Source organism: Cololabis saira, chromosome 1 (genome assembly GCF_033807715.1).
Source record: "Cololabis saira isolate AMF1-May2022 chromosome 1, fColSai1.1, whole genome shotgun sequence".
NCBI classification, from domain to species: domain Eukaryota; kingdom Metazoa; phylum Chordata; class Actinopteri; order Beloniformes; family Belonidae; genus Cololabis; species Cololabis saira.
This window is the reverse complement of record NC_084587.1, coordinates 25,618,735-25,640,024: the sequence shown is the minus strand read 5'-3', so window position 1 is coordinate 25,640,024 and position 21,290 is coordinate 25,618,735. Positions and strand designations below refer to the sequence as shown.

At 43.2% G+C, this 21,290-nt stretch overlaps 1 protein-coding gene across 1 annotated transcript; it reads left to right on the top strand.

The window, feature by feature from the left end:
- Positions 1–554: 554 nt before the first annotated feature.
- On the top strand, positions 555–14,848 carry LOC133441608 (cytochrome P450 4V2-like). Its single transcript, XM_061719085.1, has 11 exons — positions 555–771; positions 852–964; positions 2,308–2,393; positions 2,892–3,082; positions 5,839–5,908; positions 6,005–6,131; positions 6,252–6,425; positions 6,627–6,729; positions 7,473–7,607; positions 13,489–13,668; positions 13,798–14,848. The coding sequence occupies exons 1-11, from the start codon at positions 579–581 to the stop codon at positions 13,959–13,961; spliced, it is 1,536 nt and encodes a 511-aa protein (XP_061575069.1). The 5' UTR covers positions 555–578; the 3' UTR covers positions 13,962–14,848.
- Positions 14,849–21,290: the final 6,442 nt, after the last annotated feature.

The window sequence follows — 21,290 nt, the reverse complement described above, 5'->3', positions numbered from 1 at the left end:
AATGTAAAATATTATTTTTTTGTTGATGGAAAAAAAAAAGTAATCTAATTTTAATCCAATGCAAAATGTCTCAAAAGAGAAATGTATAGCCACCTGTGAGCAGGATCCTTTCATGTTTTCATATAGCCAAATTTTAAAGCTTTTAAATGCAAAAACATTTATCATAAAATAATATTGCACTGATGCTGTTACTGATTAAGCCCAGTTTGTCATGGCTTAAATGTTTACATAAAAAGGACATGGGACAAGGTTTCTGGTTAAGGGACGTCAACCACATGGTAAATTATTAACAGTCTGCAAATACAGCTGATGTGTTTATCACATTATGTTATTAGTTCATATTTTTCTAGTATATCAGCTATTGTACATGTTGAGTTTTTCTCTGTTACTCAGCATTCCTTAACAATCTTCCCCATAGCAAAGAGATACTTCAAACCAATGAATTGTTTGGTAACTGAAGCGAGGAGCTGCAGTTGATGCAGGCGTGTCAGACTCTGCAAATAGTCAATACAGATAAAAGCAGACTGGTGCAGATATCTGAACCCTCACTCATACTGGACTTACACACTGCATAAAATATGACAGTTTTACTTGGTAGTTATAGCTTACCTTTGCTTGGAGTTAGTCTCTTCATTGCTGCTCTGACTTACATCACCTACAAGCCCCTGAGCAATTACCTGCACAAATGGTTTGAGATGAAGCCCATTCCGGGGTTGGAAAGGTCATACCCCTTCATAGGACATGCACTGATGTTCAAAACCGATCCAGGAGGTAAGAAAGCACCTAACATTCCAAAGCAGGCTGGACAGCATGCATAATCCTGTTTTGAACTTTATTGGACCTTGTTTCAGAATTTTTCCGGCAAATTGTCGATTACACTCAAGAGTTCAGAGATAAACCGTTGTTTAAAATCTGGGTTGGACCAATTCCATTCGTGATTCTCTATCATGCTGAAAATGTTGAGGTATGTTTACTGACTCATCCACTTTTACAACACCATTAAAAAACATGAATAAATATGTGCAAAATGTAAATATGTACATGCTTATTGTGATATTCTGACCCAAGAAAACTTTTAACCAATTTAGTTGCATGCAAATTTATCACAGTGATAGTACGGACCCAACTACCAGCTGGATATACTACAATCCTCTCAGTTTAAATAAATTAATACTAATTAAAAACAGGGTGGAGAATTCCTGCCTCAGGTGAAGGAGTTCAAGTATATCGGGGTCTTGTTCACGAGTGAGGGAACGATGGAGCGTGAGATTGACAGACGGATCGGTGCAGCGTCCGCAGTAATGCGGTCGATGTACTGGACCGTCGTGGTGAAGAAGGAGCTGAGTCGAAAGGCGAAGCTCTCGATTTACCGGTCAATCTACGCACCTACCCTCACCTATGGTCATGAACTTTGGGTAGTGACCGAAAGGACAAGATCGCGGATACAATCGGCCGAGATGAGTTTCCTCCGCAGGGTGGCTGGACGCTCCCTTAGAGATAGGGTGAGGAGTTTGGTCACCCGGGAGGAGCTCGGAGTCGAGCCGCTGCTCCTTCACATTGAGAGGAGTCAGCTGAGGTGGCTTGGGCATCTGTACCGGATCCTCCTGGACGCCTCCCTAGGGAGGTGTTCCAGGAATGTCCCTCCTCCCTAGGGAGATGTTCCAGGCATGTCCCACCGGGAGGAGACCCCAGGGAAGACCCAGGACACGCTGGAGAGACTATGTCTCTCGGCTGGCCTGGGAACGTCATAGACTCCCCTCAGAAGAGCTGGAGGAAGTGTCTGGGGTGAAGGAAGTCTGGGCATCTCTGTTGAGACTGCTGCCCCCGCGACCCGGGAATGGATAAGCGGTGGAGAATGGATGGATGGATGGATAATTAAAAACACGTGAACCATAGCAGTGGTGCATTGTGGTGCACAGCAGTCGATTCTCAAGTACCAGAACTAGAGCAGCTTCTTCTTAGATGCTGATGCTGATGTGCTGAGAATCTGCACTGTAATGGTGTGATTTCAATGATTGAGAGTTAACTTGGTGGTTTTCCTTTAACATGGTGGTTGATTTTCATATATAATAGGATTAAGGATCTTTATTTGTTTTACTGGGTATTTTAGCTATTAGGCTACATAAATGTGATTGCTTCTGTAGACTGCTGGACATGAAGAACACATTTTTGCTTCCATGTTTTTAACATGCTGTTATAGTGTAGCCAAAGTGCTCACATCTAAGATAGAAGCTTTGTTACCACCTTATGCCATTAGACATCTATCCCTTACTCTCGCTCTGTCTAACAGCAAACTGTCTTTTGTAGAAGGTTCTCAGTAACCCCGTTCATCTGGACAAGTCTTTTGCATACAAGTTTCTTCATCCTTGGCTTGGAACTGGGCTGCTCACCAGGTATAAATGTGGCTGAAAAATCAAAACTGCCCATAAGAAGTTTCAAATATTACAAATATAGCACTGACAAACAGAAAGAAAGATATTTCAGACATACTAATTTTCGATGTCATTACAAATTATATTATTTATCCGAGTATGGTGTTGGTTCGGAAGTATTTACCATCATTTGTTAATTATAACATAATTGTTATAATTGTATTTTGGCCTAAAAGCTTAAAAAATGTGATGAGATAAACACATTAGTTGTTTAAACAGTTAATATTATAGTGAAACTGTCACTAAACAAAGGGGTCGGCTTCTGTGGAGCATTAATCTGCAGAGGAATCGATTGGGGAAATCCTCAACAATATTGTAAAAAAAATAAGTAAAAAAAATAAGTAAAAAAAAGTCAATCCTTTTGACAGGGAATAGTCTCACCAAACTGTCTCTTTGCTGTTACTCATTGTTATGGTAACAATAAGACTAAGCAAACAATTTCTACATGTCTCTCATCAGTACTGGGAAAAAGTGGCGTCAACGGAGGAAGATCCTGACACCAACGTTCCACTTCTCCATCCTGACGGAATTCTTGGAAGTAATGAACGAGCAAGCAAAGATTCTGGTGGAAAAGCTGGGGAAGCAGGCGGGGAAGGGTCCATTCAACTGCTTCAGCCACATCACTCTCTGTGCACTAGATATTATCTGTGGTAAGACGGATAGACAGAGCACGAAACAGAGAGGCGGGGTACAGTCTTTGTAGGCTGCCAATTTGGGGACAATCAGTGTACTTGAAATGATAAATGGTAGTTTGGGGATAGGCTCATTAACAGGAATATATGGTTGGTGAGCAACTTCTGGGGCCAGCGCACCCTCCTGTGGGGTCAACACCTGCAGGAATGACAATATGAATACAGCGTGGTGTGATATGGGTAGCAACTGAAGGTCTGGGTCTTTGTGTTTAGACCCTCGGTTACAGAAAAGGTAGTTGGGATATGGTACTGTATGTCTCCACTTTGAGGGCATGAACCCAAGCTTGTGTGTGAGGTCAAGAGGCTAGATTTGATTGGGTTCAGTACAAAGCACAGGTTCCCAAACCAATCTTGCTGGAACTAAATATCTAAGGGTTTTCCTGAGAATATCTGGCTAAGGAAATATATTTTTCATTTTCAAGTCCATGACTTTCATTTGCAAAAAAGACGAAAAGCTGTCACGATTTGGAGATTGTAGCGGGAACCAAATGTAGGAGAGGAGGCGTATGGTTATGTTAAAAAAGTTATTTTATTAAACAAAAAGCGCTGCTAGGCAGGGAATCCATACATATAAACCAGAAGGAACTAAACTCAAAAAAGAGCTCAGGACAACCCCCCCACCTCAGAAACCCACACACAAAAGCTAAACATGACCCCCCCCCCCCCCCCCCAATAAAAAACAGGACAGAGTACATCAGGAGATAAAACAGTACACACCAACAGGGAGGAAGGGACTGATAAGACAGGATATACTTACAAGACTGACGAGACACAGGAGCAAACAATCAGATGGCAGATGGGAACGGGGAAGTCCAACTAATAACGAAACACAAGGAAACAGACTTTCAAAATACAACAGGAACAAAAAAAACAAAAAAAAAGCATGACAGAAACCCAGCCCCCCAGTCTCGCGCTCAGAAGGTGTGCCGATTTTTTCCAGTGGCCAGCCGCGGTACTGCAACAAAAAATCCCATGGGGCCCAGAAAGCTTTTTTCCCATAGACCGCAATAGTAAAAGAGAAGCCTCTAAAACTGTTCACAGGACACCTCCAGCTGTAATCACCGGCAATTACTAATCTTTGTATTCTATATTTTTAAGTCATGGACTTTATATCCGTCAAAAATGTTTTATAACGGCCAGAAAAGTCAAAGAAAAGTCTCTTTCTGGGCGTGATGTCACGGCCGTGTCGGTGCCATTGATGTGCCCCAGAGCATCATGGGAGGTGACTCAACTGCGCATGCTCTATGGGCCCGTGTACCAGGAAGTAAACCAGGAAGTCCGAAATTTTTTCGGCACATGCGCTGGCTGAGCAGAATGCATTGAAATGAATGGGCGGCCATTTTTAGCACCGTATCCAGTTATATAATACATCCATGCAGAAACCCCTCTCTGCGATGAAAATAAGTTGTTGGCTCAATAAGCAGTTCAAGTTGGCTGAAGGAGTTTTCTCTGTAGGGTGGCTGGACTCTTCCTGAGAAATAATGTGAAGCGCAGCCATATGGAAGGGATTTGGAGGTAGATATCCTAGATGCCTCGCTGGCAGGGCCGCCGCAAGGGGTGTGCGAACCATGCGACCGCACGGGGCCTCGCGCCGTGCGGTCGCAAAAAAAAAAAAAATCAATTTTTTTTTTTTTTTTTCGTTTTTGTTTTTCGTTTTTTCCCTTATAAATATCAACAGACACGTTCCATTACAGACCTAAATGTGTACTAGTCTGTGCATATCAATAAATATATGTGCAATGATGCGTGTGTCTGTTGTTCCATACAACTGATCAGACCAAGCGCAGACACAAGCTGCTCTGATCCAGACGGTGGAGTTGGAACAAATGTCGAGAGAACGAGACAGATTCAGAAAATTTCCATCAGGGGATGAAAAAAGAAAATAACTAAAGAAAATGGAAGAGTTTAATGCCTCTCTGAAAGGCTCGTTTGATAAATTTGTTACAAAAATCACCGATCCGACCGGGTCTCAAGCAGCCGTGGGGCCCCGCGTCGAGGCAAGAGATGATGAGGCAGGGGAAGGTATCCAGTATTTTGCTAATTGGAGAGTTAAAATTGCACATATAGACACTCAATCCGACCCGAAAAACCCAAAAATTTTGCGGGCGAGGGCCCCCCCCTCGCAATTTTGGAACAGGGCCTCGCAAATCTCCCAGGCGGCTCTGCTCGCTGGGGAGGTGTTTTTGGCCATGACCAGCTGGGAAGTGATCCTTAGGAAGACAGGGCATTCTGGATACATATCATCTCTTTGCTGGCCTGAAAATCCTTATTATCCAAAAGTTGATGATTGCCATTGTATTTATGTCACAATGTACATTTGAAAAGGTTCCTGTTTTTCATCTTAAGCCAGCTTTGATTTAGATACATTTGAGTGCAAAATATTGGTGCATACTTGAAATTAAAGTGATAATCCAACCAAAGTCATTTGTACTATATTTGTACTGTATATAACTGGATGAGAATCGACGAGCGATATCGATATTGGAACCAGAAATGATAAATTCTTAACAATTCCCATCCCTACTAAAGGTTTGAGGAGAAGGTCTGGCACCTCTGCTTTATAAATTTTGTTGAAAGGATGTAAGAAAAATATGTTTTGGAAAAGACTGTGTCAATACAGGCACAGTAATCAAAATGTCCAGAGCCTTCTTATTAGGGTCAAAACATAAATTCTGTTTGGATATTCAAAAAAAAATGTTTCTCTTTTGTTTCAGAAACTGCAATGGGAAAGAAAATTTATGCCCAGAGTAATTCTGAATCAGAGTATGTTAAGAGTGTCTATAAGTGAGTTATTATCACTTTTTCTATAACTCTGACATTATTTACTGACATTAATGAAGGAAAATATTCTGATTACCCACTCTATTGTTTCATCCTCAGAATGAGCGACATTATCAGCCGTAGGCAGAGGACACCTTGGTTCTGGCCTGATTGTATGTACTACTACTTTGGTGAGGGCAAGGAACACGACAAGACTCTCAAGGTTCTTCATTCCTTTACAAACAAAGTAGGTCATGGGTCCTGTGGTGCTGATATCATTAATCATGCAGTTTTTATTGGATACAATGATGTAGAATTCCTGAAGGAAAGGTAACCATGGACAACACCCATAAATGTCTGTGTTCAGGTGATAAAAGAAAGAACAAGGATCATGTCCTCTAGTGAATCAGACAGCGAGTCAGACCAGGGCACCAGGAAACGCCGAGCCTTTCTGGACATGCTCTTGAAGACCCAAGATGAAAATGGAAACAAGTTGAGCCATCAGGACATCCAGGAGGAAGTGGACACTTTCATGTTTGAGGTTGGTGGTAAGACATTAAGGTAAAAAAGAAAATGCTGGACAAGTTATATTGCACAGCTTTAAAGTCATATAATCTAGTTATTTATTTATTTATTTATTTTATTTTTATTTTTTTTTCTTCATTTTTTCTTTATTTTCTTTATTTTTTTCCTTTTTTTTTTCTTTATCTAATTATTTTTTAAAAGCACCACTGTTTTGCAGGGTCATGATACTACAGCTGCTTCTATGAACTGGACCCTACATCTGCTGGGCTCCCACCCTGAGATCCAAAGAAAGGTTCAGCAGGAGCTCCAGGAGGTGTTTGGTAACATTAACACATCCAATACCCTCTTTTCTCACTTTAATGGATTTGTTTATTTTGCTGCCTGATGGATTTTGGCTCATTAGTCAAACTCATTTACTCTTTTATAGGGATAATAGCTGTGAAAATCCTTGCCAAAACACACATTAATAAATTACTGTCTCTGCTGAGCAGATTCATTTACAATGGCCTCCATTTCTACATTGTAAACTATAGGCCCTCTCAGTCAATGCTGAGTTTACACTAGGTTAAAGATCTAAAAACAGCAACATTCAAAACGTTTTAATTAATAATTAGCCATAGGTTGATCTATTAATCATTATCTATGCTGGTTAGCCATAACATTATGGCCCATTGGGATTGCTTCCAATAGATCTTGTCGGACTGGAAGCTGGGGAGTTTGGAGACCAAATGAGCAGCTCAGTGTTCTTTAAACACTTTCTAAAAAAAACGTTAACAACTTGGTTATTATTTCATGATCTGCAATGTAGTCCTCAGGGATATAAAGATGATTGCTAATTGAATTGGTTTATTTAACAGTGATACACCTTGATCTGCTGAATACAATTAAGTAAGTAGATCATGATGAATAAATAGAAGTAGGATAACAACAACAAAAACAACAGAAAATTGACTCACACAACTTTAGGTGTCTGATCTACAAGTGCTTGTCTGAACTTTGTTTTATGTGAACATCTTTGCTTAAAAGGAGTGTTTAAATTGTTGGTCTTTTTTAATGTGCAAAGGTACATCTGATCGACCCGTAAATACGGAGGACCTGAAGCAGCTCAAATACCTGGATTGTGTAATCAAAGAATCTCTGAGACTGTTTCCTTCTGTGCCCTTCTTTGCCCGAAGTCTCTGTGACGACTGTCATATCAGTAAGTTACCCAACTATAAAGGTGCAGTTATAGTCTCGTCAGTTCATGCCAAAGCTAATAAAACAATGACAGAATATAAAAAATGTGAAATGAAAGTAAAAGGAATAACACTCCTTTAACCCTTACAGTATATGTTTGTATATAGTCTCAGACAGCAAAACAGTTGTTGATATCTTCTAAACCTCTATTTTGCAAATTATGCTGAGACCATGTTCTTACTTTTTCAAGTTTTTAAACCCCCCCCCCTGTTAATCTGTTTATTTATTAAGCTAACACTGAACACTACATCTCCCACCACCATAACTTAGAGAACATGATCATAGAGGCCGAATAGTGTGTGTATACACATTGTACTTACAGTGAAGTATACAGAGCTACTCAATCATGATTTTGTATGCAAATACAAAAAAGACGTTGTGGCAGGGTGGAGGATTGGGCGTGGTCTGCGGGGGAGCAGCACACAGATGGTGCAGCAGCCGGCAGGCCGCGGAGCGGTGGCTGGAGGCCGCCAAGCGCCGGTTCCTGAGGCGGTCCTGGACGCGCCGTTTCCGGAGGCGTACCTGGACGCGCCGGTTCCGGAGGCGGTCCTGGATGCGCCGGTTCCGGAGGCGGTCCTGGACGTACCGGTTCTGGAGGCGGTCCTGGATGCGCCGGTTCCGGAGGCGGTCCTGGACGCGCCGGTTCCGGAGGCGGTTCCAGAGGCGGTTCCGGAGGCGGTCCTGGACGCGCCGGTTCCGGAGGCGGTTCCAGAGGCGGTTCCGGAGGCGGTCCTGGATGCGCCGGTTCCGGAGGCGGTCCTGGACGTACCGGTTCTGGAGGCGGTCCTGGATGCGCCGGTTCCGGAGGCGGTTCCAGAGGCGGTTCCGGAGGCGGTCCTGGACGCACCGGTTCCGGAGGCGGTTCCAGAGGCGGTTCCGGAGGCGGTCCTGGATGCGCCGGTTCCGGAGGCGGTCCTGGACGTACCGGTTCTGGAGGCGGTCCTGGATGCGCCGGTTCCGGAGGCGGTCCTGGACGCGCCGGTTCCGGAGGCGGTCCTGGACGCGCCGGTTCCGGAGGCGGTTCCAGAGGCGGTTCCGGAGGCGGTCCTGGACGCGCCGGTTCCGGAGGCGGTCCAGCTTCTGGAGCAGTGCTGCGTCGGGGAGGGGGTGGTCCTGGGCGCATATCAGCCAGTGCCGCGGATTCCGTCTGCCCCGAGGCCACCTTTGGCCCAGTGCTGAGAACGGCCCTCTCGCCGGTCGGCCCGACCCCGAGGGCGACCTCCCGAACTGCCTCGCCGGTCAGCCCGACCTGGGAGACCCGGTGGCCTCAGGCCAGGGGGCTCAGATGGCGGTCTCTGGCTTCCTCTCCCGCTCCGAGGGGGAGGGGGGAGTTGGCTAGGCCAGATGGTCCCCGGCCTGAGTCGGGCGATGGGGGTGTGTGGCAGGGTGGAGGATTGGGCGTGGTCTGCGGGGAGCAGCACACAGGTGGCGCGGGCCTGGTTCGGCTGATTGGGCACACCTGGGCCCAATCAATCTCTCCACCCTGCCTGGCTATTTAAGGAGTGGCTGCACACCAGCAAAGGGTTCTGCTGGGAGGAATGACACAGAGCGGAGTGCTGATACACGTCTGGGTGATTAGGAATAAAGATTCACAATTTCTCCACGAAACTCTGTGTCCTCTTCCCCTGTCGTCGACCCCCAGTAGCGCGAGATTGCTACAGGCGTGTTCTATGAAATCCCATTACATGAATTATATTACTGAGCTTGAGTATCACGAGTCGTTTACACTTTGTGTGCATTCATGCGATACATCCGTTTGTCTGTTCTTTCCCGTAGGAACCCTCTGTAATTTCTGATATTGTTGCGACACTCGTTCTATAGATGCTTTTTTGAGGGCTATTTGCCTTAATATGAAGAATTTCAACTTGTGCAGTGGACTCTGTGCTAATATCCAATTCTAGCTACCAGAGTGTAAAAAACAAACAAAAAATGTAATGTAATTGTATCAAGACACAACAAAATTTGTATATCGCAGAGATTAGCAGCACAATGTACATAAGAAATAAAAAGTAAAAATACAATTTAACACATTAAACATTAACATAATATGATACAAGTATAATATAAACAATTTTACAACACTACAGTTGTCACACTCTGCCCTGTTGGCTCATGCTGTGGTAAGCGAGTTCACTCACCTCCCTGCCACACGTCCCCATCTGCTTCATGTACCACACCTGTTTGGTCCCGGCTGCAGCTCATCACTGCTCATCAGGCAGCTAGCATTTAAGCTGCACTGACACCTCACTTGGGGCCAGATTGCCTTTGCAGCATGGACTGCTTTCCAGCACTCAGTATTGCCCCATCTTCTTGTCTCTGCCCCAACCCTCTGCCCGTCAACAACAATCCTTCTGTCTGCTCCCTCTGGACATTGTTTTCCCCACTGATGGTCTGCCTGGTTCTGATACTGCTTCCGCTCTGTTCACGATCCCAGCTAGCCCCTCCACGGGGTTGTTGCCTTCATTGAACACTCACATGAACAGTGTGCCTATTCCAGAGCTAGCCTGCCATTCAGTACTGTCTGCTGTTGGTTCCTCGAGTCTTCCAATGACTGTTTCCTGCTTCCAGCTGAAAACCCTTCCTGTTAATTCTATCAAATACTTTTCTACTCTACCCGTCGTTGAACTGCACTTGGGTCCTAAAAATCCATCTGTGACAATAGTACAATCTGCAGTTTTGTGAATTAATGTATTAAGAGTTTGCAAAGTATAATGACATTTTTCAGGTCCCAAGTGCATGAAAGCTGATACAGAGGTGTGGAAGTGGGTTTGTTTAATGATCAGTGCTGTCTCATTTTTCTCAGTTTACTGGTTTGTGATTGGATAAACCGGAATCTTTTACCCAATTGAAGGGGGTCAGTTGGTGACCTGGGTGGGTTCAGTCTTTAGTGTGTTCAGATTCAGATTCAGATTGCATTTATTTGCCATTTGTGTAACACACATAGGAAATTGTCACGTTGATAACAGTGTGCCTACTCAGAGTATTCTTTTCACGTGTAAATAAATAAAACACAGACACAAATACCGCAGTGAGGAATAAGCAAAAATAAAGTGCAGGCATATACATTAAATAAATTATAGTCCAGTATATGATTATCATTATTATTATTATTATTTTTTTTTTTGTCATTGAATTTCCTCAGCTGTCGGAGGAAGAACAGTCTTTTTTGGGCCTTTTTCAGAAGGGCCGTGGAATTCAGTTCCCACTTCAAATCCCTGGAGATGTTAAGTCCCAGAAAGCGGAAAGAGTCCACAGAGTCCACCAGTGTGTCTCCCAGCACGATGGGAAGGGGAGGGGCTTTGTTCCTCCTGAAATCCACCACCATCTCCACTGTCTTGCGGGTGTTAAGCTCCAAGTTGTTGTGACATCACCAACTCAGCAACCGCTCGATCTCCCTCCTGTAGGCCGACTCATCACACCTGGAGATGAGGCCCACCAGGGTGGTGTCGTCAGCGAACTTCAGGAGCTTGACCGAGGGGTGGAGGGAAACGCAGCTGTTGGTGTACTGCTGCTGTATTGCTAATGCTGCTAATGTTGCTCGAGGTGTGCATGAGGTGGTCTGAGAGTGGAGGGTGTGCAGTTTCCCACCCTAATATTTCCTGATATTTCCTGATCTTGATCAGGAAGTGCAATATCCATGGGCAGAGAGTGGTGTTTAGTTCTAGATTTGAGAGCTTGTTGACCAATTTGTGGGGGATTACTTCTGCAGAGATAGATTAAAGATCATAGTTAGCACCCCCACTAGCTAGTCAGCACATAACTTCAGTGTCCGGCCTGGTAGCCTGTCTAGTCATATACTTTTTTCCTCAGGGTAATTCTAACCTGGTGGGGTGGTAGAATGACTGCCGTGCCTTCCTGGGTTGCTATACTGGTTGAGCACCCTTGTTGTTGGGAGATTGCTGGCTTCTGGTGGTGTAACCGTGGCCTTTGTATACAATATTTAGAAGTTCTACTCGTCCATACATTCCTACACCCTGGGTAGGAATAAGGCCGCGTTCAGACTGCAGGCAAATCTGATTCATATCTGATTCCTTCTCATATCCGATTTTCAGGGCTGACTGTCCACACTGTTTTTGGCAAGTGTCCAAATCGGATCTGGTTCTGTTCAGACTGGGCCACATCTTTGACTGATCTGACGGGTTGCCGTAGCAACGACGTCGGAGCGGAGGCGTCACCCAGCGCGTGCATTGTGTGAAGTCATGTAATTGCGACATCAAAAACAATAACAATATGGAGCCAGCTCACATGCTGTTCCATACCTGTAAAGCTGGGCATACACTGTGAAATATTTTAAATCGTTTGAGACTGCCCCATCTCACTCTAATCCTCCCGTCGGACCTCTGTGTACTGGAACTCGAGGCCGGTTTTGGGGCAGGGGTGGGCTGTGTCCACCCAAACATGCGTCCTGCCCACCCGATCAAAGGTTATGGGGATCCTTTATTTTTTTATAATTTTATTTTTTTATATATATAAAAAAATCCCAAAATATCTGTACCGTTTCTGATTGGGTCGGCACTGCGCATCATTTTTAGACCAATGAACGCATACCGCAAAAGTTGTGTCTCGGCGGAGGGACCCGGCGTCCCAGCAAAATGAGAAACAGAGAAAAGTGTTCAGAACAAAACCACCAGCAAACTAACAAACCAACCAACAAAGCTCAGAGTTAACAAAACGAACCAGCAATGAACAACTGGCAGCTCCGCTCTTTAACCTCTCCTCCTGATGAGCTGACGGGCTGCAGGTTCAGGCTCACAGCGCGACTGAAGGCTGATTTATGGTTCCGCGTTACACCAACGCAGACCTACGGCGTAGGGTACGCGGCGACCCGCACCATACGTGGAAATGCGGTCTTTTTTTCTGCTATTAAAACATTTTGTAATGTGAATTTGCAACACTTTAACTACAAATAATAGTTTTTGACGTGAAATCATAGATTGTACATGCTCTCTGTGAAAGGATGAGTAGCTCCACAACTGGAAATGGGCGGGTGGTTTGGAGCGTCTGGGACAGTCATATCCGATCTGAGTGTTTGGAGCTGTTAAGACTGAGACGCATCTGCCCAAATGCGATATGAATGCGATATGAAACTACCTCCTGGAGGTGGTTTCGATCTGGTTTGCAAAAACGGATCTCATGCGGTTTGGGACTGTTCAGACTTCAAAAGAGTCATCCAGTTTCAATCTGGATCGGCTAAAAATCGGATATTGGCTGAACGCGGCATAAGTCAAGCTGCTTATTCCTACACAGGGTCAGGGGAGTCTGCTGGAGCTTATGCCATTACAGGTCAAAGGCAGTAGTACACCCTGGACTGGTAACACCCTAACACATACAAAAAAAACACATAAATTCCATTGCCAAAGTAAGAGCTCTGAGTTACTGCATCCACACATGCTACCATTTAAAACTTAAAAAAAAAAAAAGTTTAGTTTTTTAACAGTTGGCTGACACAATTGTGCAATGAAGTCACCCTGACAACGAGTTGGCCTGGGCATCACTAGCATTGTTAGCAGTTGCATTGACCACGCACAAACAAGCCACTTCCTTGCATTGAATCGCACTAAGGGACATCCTACATATGTCCATATGAATTCCATATGGACTGACAAAAGACAGGTGGAAATTATGTTTTAGCATTCTAGATGTCTCAGATGTCTCTTTAGTGTTTGGAATTATTAAGAGCTTTTTTTTTTTTTAAATACATTTTGAAAAATTCCAATAAATGGTATACTTGCTGGCACAATAACTCTAGAATTCATAAAAGTAATGAATGACACAAATTAAATAAACTAAACTAAAGATGAGCAAAAAAGAAGGCGTGTTTATGTGTATATTTTTACTTGTAGATGGTTTCACGGTTCCCAAAGGTGCAAATGCCATCGTAGTCACCTATACTCTTCACCGTGATCCTCGCTATTTCCCTGAGCCAGAGGAGTTCAGACCTGAGCGGTTTTTGCCCGAGAATTCAGAGGGCAGACCTCCTTATGCGTACGTCCCTTTCTCAGCTGGACTCCGCAACTGTATAGGTGAGAACAGGAGTGCTTTACCTTGTTTGTTGGCTCCCTCTCCATACTTTTGTTTCTATTACTCATTAAGTTTTTGTATGATGTAGTGTGCTTTATGTTCCTATGTTTCTGTTGTATTACAATGTTTAGGTCAGCGTTTTGCACAAATGGAGGAAAAGGTGGTTTTGGCATCCACTCTGCGTAAATTCAGTATCCAAGCCTGTCAACAACGAGACAACCTTCGGCCAGTAGGAGAGCTCATCTTGCGACCAGAGAAGGGAATCCAAATCAAACTGGAAAAGAGGGCATCTTAAATTCCATCAAACAAGAACAATCTCCAGTTTACTTTACACATTTACATCACTATGAAACTGAGTGAGTGTTTTCTAAACACACTGGTTTTGTGAAATTTAATCTGTTCGTAATATATCACAGAGTATTTATAATTGAAAGCTATTATTTTGTTAGTTCAATGAAAATGTGTGTCACTAAAATTGGTGTAAACCAAAAACAGTTAAACCCATTGCTGATTATTTAAAAATATTAGAAAGGGGTGGATTATTTAATCCATCCATTGCTCAAGGTATAATATGGGAGACAACCAGAAGAAAAAATAAAAAAACATTGATACTTTGTGTCTGCATCGAACGGATTTATTCATGCCCAAGATGATTTATTCCCTGAGTTAGTTGAGATCCTGATTTGACTTAGCATTCACTGTGTACTGACAATAAGTCTTAAGATGTGGTGTGTAATTATAGTGTTACTGTTGTAGCATGCAAATAGCTATTTGTATGTTAATGTGAACTTTCCTGTTGCTTATATTGGCTCTGGCTGATTTATACAGGTTAATTTAACTTTGAGTTTTGAGTCCCTTTTTATATGTAAAGTATTTTGTATTATTTGGTGACGATGAAATTCTGAATCCTTTAAGACAAGAACAAAGTTTAATAGCAAATTCTCAACATTATTTAAAATGATCACTTTTAATTAAAAGCTAAAACTGATCACGCCTGTAGAATCAGAGTGCATATGTTATGAATCGATAGATGTCATTTGATTCTTGGAATGCCAGCAACCTATCAATGCCTCTCTAATGAGGCTCCATTGTAAAGGGAAGATTGAAAGCTTCAGTTCATACTCACAGCCACTGCATGGCACAATTGAGTAATCTATTGTACAAAATGCTGCAGAGAGTGAGGGATTATTCATTGTATGTGTAAGTGTAAGAGAACCCTTCCTGAATAAACTCTGTAAAATCTCCACCACCAGAGAGAGGGAGAGATGATAATTCAATCAAATGGAATTTAATATCAGTAGTCAGAAAGACATCATTTTTTTAACTGAAGACAATTGAAATTGTTAATTTGTGGTTGGGACTCAGAAAAATGCAAAACATTAACTCTAAATTGGACATATTGTGAAAAAAGAATATTTCTGATGATGCCAGTAAAACAAAAACTCTGACAAGGTCTAAAAATATGTAATTCAGTGAGCCGACGTCACAAACACAGACTAGAATGAAGTTACCTAGCCTCCTCACGTTTTGTTTTTTTTTGGGACACAGATACAACATATGGTATATTTATTGACATAAAGTGAATTATGAAGATGATGCTATCAGACTTGACAAAAAAAAAATATTTAGACTTAATCTAGATGGGAATGATTTGTTTTATGTAAAAACTTGTTACGGCATTTCTGCTCATCCTTAACATCAAGAGCTGTTGAATAACTGGTCTGAAAAACTCACCAGTGACTTTTCTCTCAGACTGTATCACAGGATTGGCCACAGGGCATACCGGGAGTTTTCCAGGTGGGCCGGTCAGTGGGCTGACCTTTTTTAGATAGCCCCAGTAATCCCGCCCACGCATTTTCCAACTGTTCAGATTATGTGAGTTTCAGCTTCACTGTTTAGGTCCAATTATTACGGAATACATTTCACCAGCAGGCAACGCACACATTTAAAATACTCAACGAGACGACGACTTCACGCTACATTACCCACAATGCAGTGCACACACTCAGTAGCGGAACATATCAGAGCCAGGCCGGGGGGCAGGGCATATGACTGGGCCCTTTGCAGCTGCTGAGTCCCTATTATCATCGCTACAGCCAAGAGACAGAGAAGGAAATAAGCTAGGCGGCCAGGCTACTATATCCACAATTTACCACAAACTCACATTTTCTTGCTGACAGAGTGTGTCTGTGATTTTTATAACTTTAGCCTACCTGTAAACCTGGTTCCCTGACCATGATGCAGCTTTTGGCGGGCCCGGGGATGAATCGCTGCTAACAACGTCAGGTTCATCTCCCACGGGAGTAGGATTAGGGCGAATAAAATATGCGTCTAGATTGGGCAATTTGGCTTTTTCTTGATCCCTTTTTTCTTTTTCTTTGCGTTTTATCGCTCCACTTTTGTATTTATGAATATGAACCAAGTGGTGCCACAAAAAAAAAATCTTGTGCCTGCTGCCTCAGGGGCGGGCCCCATTGGGTCCCAGGCCGCGGGAGTACCGCCCCCCCCAGCCCCCCCTGAAGCCTCGCCCCTGGCACACCCGTTAAACATTCACAGTGCTGTTGGAAAGAGTAAGAGGACCCTTGGAGGCAGTAACCTGTGGTCATCTGCACAGCAGTAACAGGGAAAAAACTAAACCCATTTAAACATTTTTACAAACAGAAGTCAAATTCTACGTTGTTTGTTCTTAAATCAGCACAACAAATGACACAACACTGACTATAATCTTCAGAAACACGCTGTTGGAGGGGAAAAAGTCCATCTTGTTGAAGATTGAACACGAGATACCAGCCTCATGTCTGCACGTGAAAGATGTCATGTGGTGCTTTTAACATTTTTAATATCTGTAAAAGCTATAAAGATTATATTCACATATCTTAATTTACCTGGTTAATGTAAAAGTCTAATTTTTTTTATGGCGGGCGCGGCAAGCCTCTCTGGTGGAAACCACGTCTACGACTCGGAAAACGCTTCAGAACCTCGGACCCACTTTTCCTGACTTCCTACCGTGTTGATCACAGAAATGGCTTTTAGAGGACGTCCAAGAACCAGACGGGGATTTGTGAGCTCTCCCAGCGATGGAGCTCAGTCCCGGGTCTCAGAAGATCTTGTCCAACTCCAAATGGAGATCAAAGACTGCAAAAGAGAACATGCTTTCCTGACCAAGTACAAGAAAAAGTTTGAACTTGGTGGTCATGCAGAGGAAATGGAAAGAATCCTGTTGATCAACCAGAACTTGTACTCAAAAAGAGCTGGCCTGAGAGAGCAACTCCAGCAGCTGCAGGAGGAGAATAAAGTCCCTCCAAGAGAAAAACAAAAAACTGGAAGAGTACAAGATGGAGATCCATCTCCACCACAAGCGGGAACAGGACAAATCCTGGTTCCGGGTGGAGGAGGCTCTAGCGAAACTGACAAGTGAAAGGCAACGGTTCAAGGAAAGAGAGGCCAAGGTTGCAAATAAGAAAATGATCCTGGAAGAGCTCAAAAGACAGACTGAAGAAATAAAACAAGAATACCAGAAGGAAAAGAGGGATCTGAAAGAGCAAAAGGAAAGCTTGCAAATAGAAGAAAAGATACTGCTGGAGGGCAATAAGAAACATGAGATGGAGATGGAAGTGTTGCAAGCAGCAATGCTTGATCTGGAGGAGAAGAGGACAGACCTGCAACTGTTGCAGTGCAATATTAATGTGGAGAAAGATGAGATGAAGCAAATGAAGGTACGAGAAGACAAACATGCTGTAAACCTGCAGACTGACAAGAATAAGCTGCAGGGAGAGATCAAGATTTTAATGGAAAACAAGAAAGAAGTGGAAACGGGTCGGAAGGACCTGGAAATGGAAAAGACACAAATCTGTGATACCAAACTAAAAACAGACAAAGACTGTGCAGGACTCAAGAGAAAGGTGGAAAGTGTGGAGGAAAAGGAAGATGAAGCAGCACAGGAGAAATAATTGGAAGAGGAGGATGAGAAACTGCAGCTGGAGACACAATTAGAAGAGAAAGAGGAGGAGATGATTGTTAAAAAGGAGAAAAAGAAGAGACGTTTCTTAAAGATCTTTAAGAAACAAAAGGGATATGAGGAGAGAAGAGATGAAAAGGTACAAAAAGAATTGAATGACATCAAAGAAAAAGATGAAGAACATCTTAAAGAAATGGAAAGAGGAAAGAACAAAAAGAAAGAAAAGGTGGTGAAGAAGAAAAGTTGGTTCAGCCGGATTTTCAAAAAGTCCTGCAGAGAGAAGGCTGCTGGGAACCAGTAGCTCAGTCAACTTCACTGCCTCTCCAGCGAACTCTTCTCCCCAACATCTCTTCTGTTCCTGTCTTCTTCCTCTCTTTTCCAGAGCATCTTAGCTGCTGGAGGAGAGCAAAGAGCAGCATACAGATGCTTAAGTGTGTTTAAGAGAAGCATTGAGTGGCTTCAGTGGATAAGAGACAGACAAGAAAATAAAGAAATGTCTGCAAAAAAAAATAAAAAACATGGTGTGAATTACCATATGTGGCAGGGTGTAGGATTGGGGCGTGGTCTGCGGGGGAGAGAGGGACTGCGGGGGAGCAGCGCACAGGTGGCGCTGGTTGGATCAGGTGATTGTGCACAGGTGTGTCTAATCAATCTCTCTTCCCTGCCGGTGTCTTTAAGAAGTGGGCTGAATCTGGAGAGGGGGGCGAAACGGAGCCGCCTGAGACCCGCACACGACGGCTGCCGTGTGCGGGTCTGGTAACCAATAAAGTCCACCACCATTGTGTTTTTGTGCAGGAACACCAATTACATTCACATACATTATATCAGGCAGTATTAAAAAAAACAAACTCCACTATGTATAGTCATAAAAAAACAAATCCCACTCCAGAGAGAGACGTTGCGGACGCAGATGATGCCTCCGCTTATGATTATTTGTGGGCATTTTACACACTGTCTCCCAAAGAGTCAGACGGTAAAAAAAACAACTACTTTTCTGTCCAAATTATGTCCACCTGCGCTGAGAAAACATGTCAGAACGTCTGCCTCGTCAACTTCAAATTTGAAACGTCATGTGGAGTTAAAGCATCGGCCCAGTGTGAGAAAACATTTGCAAGTCCTTGACAATCAAAAAAAGTCATCAGAAAAGACCATGAAGACCCGTAACAGCCCCAAACGACCCCGGTCACACTGCCTGCAGCCTTCAGGGGGTTGATTTCCCAGCAACAGGTTGAAAAATTGATAAAGGACTACATTGTTGGATAATTACAGCCTCTGAGTGAAGTTGAAAAGCCACTAGGACAATACATGATTGTATACAGTGAACCGTTTTAGGATAGGGTGGGGTTTCATTCGTACTTCTCACCTAAAAATATTGAAATTAACTGACTGAACTAGTTAATGAAAATGGTGAACTATGAACATGAACTATTCATTTTTAAACTATGTGAACTGAACTTTGAACTAGTTCATGACAAAAATGAACTTGCACAACACTGCAATACACTTTCTTCAAGCTCAATGTCCAATATGTTTTCTGTCAGTGTTTAAGGGTTTATTGCCCTTGCTTTTCTTTTTTTGAACACTTTATGGAAATGTATTTATGGAAATATTTTACAGTCTGATGTTGTTGCTGTAATGGAAAAATAAAACATTTTATTTTGTTATAAACATCTGTTCATTTTCTTTATTGAATGTTTCTGTTTTTTCCCCTTTATGTGACTATAAAAATCTGGAAGTGGGCAGAATTGACCCTATTGGTGAACTAAGGTTCTTTTAATTCATACAAGTCTGGATGGATATTTTTCAGCAGTGTGTGTTCCATTGTCAGTCATTATCTGTTATATTTTGGCTCCCCCCTCTTATCAGCCCCCCTGACAAGGACGTTTCGGGTTTGAGCGCCAGCTACGCGGCCCTCACTTGGATGAACTTGCAGATATACTTTTCTTTTCTCAGATTATTATACATTTTAGTCCACCAGGATGGTTTCCATTACCAACTTCAGCAAAGTATGTGTGTGGAGAATGGCCTAAATAATATTTGCACTAAATGAATGTGAGAATCAACGCAACAGCAAAAGAGAGGTGCAGTTTTACCAAATATGTAACTGAAGCAGGGAAAATCAAACTAAAGATTTGAAAAAGAGTACCAAAACAAACAACTCTTTAAGCCCTGAACAAAGTTCTCCACAGAGGTACAAATATGAGCTCACATTACAAGTAGGAGGCAAAAAACAAACAAACAAATCACTCAGGAATTATATTACTGTTTTTGTACTAAAATTATAACAGCCTGTTGACATCACCTATTTAAGAAAAAAATACTATTGTTATTATTAATAATTATTATTTTTATTTATTTCTTTATTTTTTAAATATTTTTATCCCGATTTCTTTACCCATTAAAGGAGCTTGAGGCCGGATTGTGGCAAGATGTATGAAAAAAATCCGTATACATTTTAAGTTTTCTAGTAATAATGTCAGATGAAGCGTTCCAAACCCAAAAGAATGAGCCCTCTAGTGTATCTCTCCTTTGCCTTGAACAGGCTGTGTGCTGCAAAATGTGCTGCAATTCGGTCCCGAATTTCCCGCGCTGGGCTGCGGATGTGACGTCACATGACGCTGCATGAACGTTCTCCCCGTTCTCCCGTGCCGGCTTCACTGTTGGCTGCAGTACCCCCAACGGCCGTCGTGGTGAAGGGTGGCGCTAGAGAGTCTCATTTCTTAAAAGGAGCCTCAAGCTCCTTTAAATCACCCAGTGCTCCTAGCTAAGTGACAGTCCTGGGGCCTCATTTATAAAGCTTGCGTGCGCACAAAACAGGGCTTGAAAAATGCGCACGCCACCTTCTACGCAAAGGTTGGGATTAAAAAAAAACAAAAAACTAACGGGAAAATGTGCGTATCTTTGCGCAAACCTTGGCCCTAGCGCACAAACATTTTGAAGATATGGGGAACTGGCGACGCAGGCGGTGAGGTGGTGAAATGAAGCCAGATTCATGTCATACTTTTAATGTCATCACATATCAGACTCATAGATCCATGTACACTCAAGCCGGCAGTGTTATAGATCTATGTGTTCCGTAAGTGAGCCATTACGCAGGTATTTGTAGTAGGTACTACGTTCATATATCATACTTCCATCTTCAAATGGTATTGAGTGGTGAATAGCACCAGAATGATTATTTATCGTGACAAGGTGTGTAACAATCAGTCTAATTGCTGAGTAAGAATATAAATTGCGTGGTGACAGCCGTGCGTAATGCTGCACAATGGATGCGCTGGCACTGCTTGAAGCTCACGTGAATGGCAGGATCAGGATGGAGAGAGTATTTAGGGACCATGAAGATTTCCTGGCCCATGATGATGACTGGCTAATAAGCCGATTTGGATTCCCTAGAGCAGTGCTCTTGGATCTATGTGCTGAACTGGGTCGAGTGTTAGACAGACCGACCCGCTGGAATCGCGCCATCCCGGTGCACATACAGGTGCTGACCACTTTTGGTTTCCTGTTCATCCTACGGGTAGGACATTCGCGGAGGTAGGACAATTTGGCAGGACAACTTGGCAGAACACCAGCATCGGAAAGTGACTCGGCTGGTCAGCATGGCCAGAGCTGCGGGCTTGTGCCCGTCGCACCGCTGATCTACGGAAGAGTTTTAGGCCCAGGCAG

What these genes read in the sequence shown, in the direction of transcription:
- LOC133441608 (XM_061719085.1), top strand. Translation starts at nt 579, where the DNA reads ATGACAGTTTTACTTGGTAGTTATAGCTTACCTTTGCTTGGAGTTAGT. An exon ending in GGAACTGGGCTGCTCACCAG is followed by an intron (nt 2,394 to 2,891) that starts GTATAAATGTGG and finishes GTCTCTCATCAG; the next exon opens with TACTGGGAAAAAGTGGCGTC. An exon ending in CTGTGACGACTGTCATATCA is followed by an intron (nt 7,608 to 13,488) that starts GTAAGTTACCCA and finishes TTTTACTTGTAG; the next exon opens with ATGGTTTCACGGTTCCCAAA.